Genomic DNA, 3707 nt, shown 5'->3' on the forward strand with positions numbered 1-3707 from the left:
GACAGACAGACAGGTAGACAGACAGGCAGACAGACGGACAGGTAGATAGACAGACAGACAGACTAATAGACAGAAATGAGAGGTGTTTTTTTTTATATTTTTTTTAGGTATAGTTGTTATTGTTAATCTTCATCATCATCATCATCATCATCATCATCAGCTTCTTCTTCTTCTTCTTCTTCTTCTTCTTCTTCTTCTTCTTCTTCTTCTTCTTCTTCTTCTTCTTCTTCGTCGTCGTCGAGCAGGAGTAGCAACAGGCATGAAAAATAGTTGATGAGGGTACAGCACAATTTTCATATGCGTACCCAGATCAATAGGTAATGAGTGCTCCATCAGCCCTCCTTACCTGCCCTTCCTGCCTTGCCACCACCACCACCACCACCACCACCACCACCACCACCACTACTACTACTACTACTACTACTTTCACTGCTTTCATTACCTCTGCTGCTACTGCTTTGCCTCACGAACTCTGCGAATCTTGAAAACACTGAAGGAGGAGGAGGTGGAGAAAGTGAAGACAGGGTGGAAGGAGAGAAAGTAATGGAATACTTGGAGGGAAGAGGAAAGTAAGAGGAAGGAAGTGCCATTTAGAAGGAAAGAAAGAAATTAGAACTCCTGTCACTTATAATTAACATTTTATATTTTTTTTTCCTTTTCCTTCCTAGGGCTGTTAATGGAGGAGGAGGAGGAGGAGGAGGAGAAGGAGGAGGAGGAGGAGGACTAGGTGTAAATGTATTAATTATGTCCCTTCCTCCTCCTCCTCCTCCTCCTCCTCCTCCTCCTCCTCCTCCTCCTCCTCCTCCTCCTCCTCCTCCTCCTCCTCTTCCTCTTCCTCTTCCTCCTCCTCTTCTTCTTCTTCTTCTTCTTCTTCTTCTTCTTCTTCTTCTTCTTCTTCTTCTTCTTCTTCTTCTTCTTCTTCTTCTTCTTCTTCGTCTTCCTCCTCTTCCTCCTCCTCCCGTTTTCATTTCCTCTCCTCCATGTTCTGTTATTGCATTCCCTTCTCCCTTACCTTGTTATTACTTATTCTTTCTTTATCGTCTTATCCTTATTGACAATGTTATTCTATTTTCTCTCACACCTGTTTCGTTATCTCTATTTCCTTTTCTTCTTGTTTTTTTTCTTGCCTTTCTTCTTTCGTTACTTTCTCGTCTTTTCCAACTTTCTATTCTTCCTTTCATCTTTCTCCTTACTTTTCCTCTTTTTTTTTCTTTTTTTTCTTTCAATTTCTTCTATATGTCCTTTTTCTCTGTCTTTCCTTTCCTTCTCTATTTATTTTTCCTTGTTTTCCTCTCTTTTTTTTTGTCTCCTTGGCTCTCACTGTAATCTTGTTGTCACTTAGTCTTTCTTCCTCTTCCTCTTCCTCTTTCTCTTCCTCTTCCTCTTCCTCTTTATACGCCTGATTTTTTTTTCTCTTCCTGTTTTTTTCTTTTTTTTACTTTTCTAAATCGACTCCTCTCCCTTTTTCTTCCTTCTTTCCTCCTTGTTGTCTTTTACGTTATCTCCTCTTTCCCTCTTCATTCTCTTCCTTCCCTTCCTTCTTTCCTTTACTTTGTCTCCCCACTTCCTTCTCTTCACTTACCCTTTCTTTCCTTTTCGTCAGTTTATTTCTTCTCTCAAATCTTTCTTTTTTTTTTAATTTTTCACTCTTCTTTCCTTCATTTTTTCTTTCCTTTCCTTTGTATCTCACTTCCTTATTCTTCCGCTCCTTCTCCTTCTCTCCCTTTTCCTTTTTTTTTCTTTTTATCACTTATCTTCTTCTTTCTTCCCTCTTTTCCTCCTTCCCTCTTCTTTTCCTTCCTTCTACTTTCCTTTCCCTTGTTTTCCAACTTCCTTACTGCCTCTTCCCTTCCCCTCCCTTCTCTTTCTTCTCTTTTATCAGTTTATTTCCTTCTCCTCTTCCTTTTCTTCCTATTTCCTTCCTCTTCTCCTCGTTTCCTCCCTTCTCCTCGTCTGCAGCAAGCACTTCCCTTCTCTCTTCCTTTCCTTCTCTTCCTTCTCCTTCCCTTTGCAATGTATACCCACTTTCTTCCCCTTCCCCTCCCTTCCTTCCTTCCCTCCCTTCCCCTCGCCTGCAGTAAGCCGTCACGCAGCCGGACGAAGCGCCTCTCCCCTCACTAATTCCCCTCGACCTGACCTGCCATGATGATGAATTCTGCCCCGCCAATTTTGTCGTAAAGCCGAGAATTTAGCGTCATTTGGAGCGTGATGGATCCGCGGCGGGGGAGGAGTCCAATTAGGGTGCTCAGGTGTATCATTAATTGGCTGGGAATTGGGGAGCTGTTTATTGTTTTTTTTTTTTTTTTCTTCTTTTTAGTGGTGTGTTTTTCATCACGATTAATTTATTTTTTATTTATTATTTTTTTTTATTGGTGTTTACTATTAAGTTGGTGATGCGTGTGTGTTTTCATCAAGTTTACAGTGTTTTTTGGCACCACTTTGCGTATTATACATCAGAGGTAAAGTTTTGATATACGCAAAGTCTTCTTTTTTCCTCTTCCTTCTTTCCTCTCCGGTCAAAGCGACGCTCCAGGAATGGCGCAGTGTCCCTCAGGCATGGAACGTTTTCTGTGGCACGACGCTTCATAGAAAACTGACTCCTTCCAGGAATGACAACAATGAAAACTTTGTACCCGTGCGTTTCAACAAAGGGGAGAAGAAAGTTTATGGCTCCCGGGCAGGCTATCATCCCTCGCTGAGATACTTAGTCACTTCCTGAGGTACTACGCACTGAAAGGGGCGTATACACACACGCACGCACGCACACTCACACTCACACACGCACGGGGAATGATATTAAAAGACACTCCTCGTTTGTCACGTCCACGTACCTCTTATTATCACCGCACGCTGTATTATGGTAACATTCGTTCCTTTTTCACTCGTTTAAGGGCTGAGGGACCGGGGAGGGGCGGGCGGCGACACCTGGTGGCGTGAGGTTTGCAGGGCCAAGGGGCGGGGAGGAGCGGAGCGGGAGGGGAGAGGCGGCAGGGGGCGTCGCAGCAGCCGCCAGCAGACCGCCAGTAGTACCTCAGAGGTGGCGGGGCTGCGGACTTACCCATCCCGCCACACGCACCTCGCCCGCGTCCCCACGTACACGCTCGCACACACGCCCACGTACACGCACACATACATACATAACACCTCACACGTGCACTTCACTCACGCGGTTCACGTACATAGACACACACCAACATACACACGTACACACACCACGTGCCTCTACACCTCAGTGCCTCGTCGCCCGCGGGATGTTGGTGACGCTCAGCCCACATGGTGACCCGGACGTCCCGCATCACTCCTCCTTCACCCTTCTTTCCCTCCACTTTCGTCGAGGGTGAGGCGGTGGTCGAGGCGCACCTGCAGACACACTTACCTGTTGAGTGACGCCCCTCCCGCCCCCCGACACCCCCGCCGCCTCCCACTAATTGTCTGTAAGTAACCTTGATCCTTCCTTCCTTGTGGTGAGAAATGGGTGACTGGACCGCGTAGTGTGTGGAAGCAATTACCCATTTTTCACCTCAACTAGGCCATCCTGAGTCCCTTAATTACGGGAGAGATTATAATTAAGCCCATTCCAACTTACTCCAGGTCTTTCCGCCCCACACAAGCACGCCCAGTTCACTAGAAAACAGAAATCTAGCTCCGGATTGCTCGGGTTTGTTACGCAAATAGTATAGACAGAGTGTTTCAGGGTGTTGCGCTGG

At 45.8% G+C, this 3707-nt stretch overlaps 1 protein-coding gene across 1 annotated transcript in view; it reads right to left on the bottom strand.

The window, feature by feature from the left end:
• Positions 1-742: 742 nt before the first annotated feature.
• LOC135115092 (proline-, glutamic acid- and leucine-rich protein 1-like) overlaps positions 743-3707 on the bottom strand; it is a 10035-nt gene continuing 7070 nt past the window's right edge. Inside the window, exons 8-9 of the mRNA XM_064031584.1 lie at positions 3587-3707; positions 743-955 (exon numbers count right to left, since the gene is read on the bottom strand). The exon at positions 3587-3707 is cut by the window's right edge and continues 29 nt beyond it. Coding sequence (XP_063887654.1) covers positions 743-955; positions 3587-3707 — 334 coding nt within the window. The remainder of the gene's footprint in view (positions 956-3586) is intronic.

Source organism: Scylla paramamosain, chromosome 28 (genome assembly GCF_035594125.1).
Source record: "Scylla paramamosain isolate STU-SP2022 chromosome 28, ASM3559412v1, whole genome shotgun sequence".
In the NCBI taxonomy this organism is placed as follows: Eukaryota; Metazoa; Arthropoda; class Malacostraca; order Decapoda; family Portunidae; genus Scylla; species Scylla paramamosain.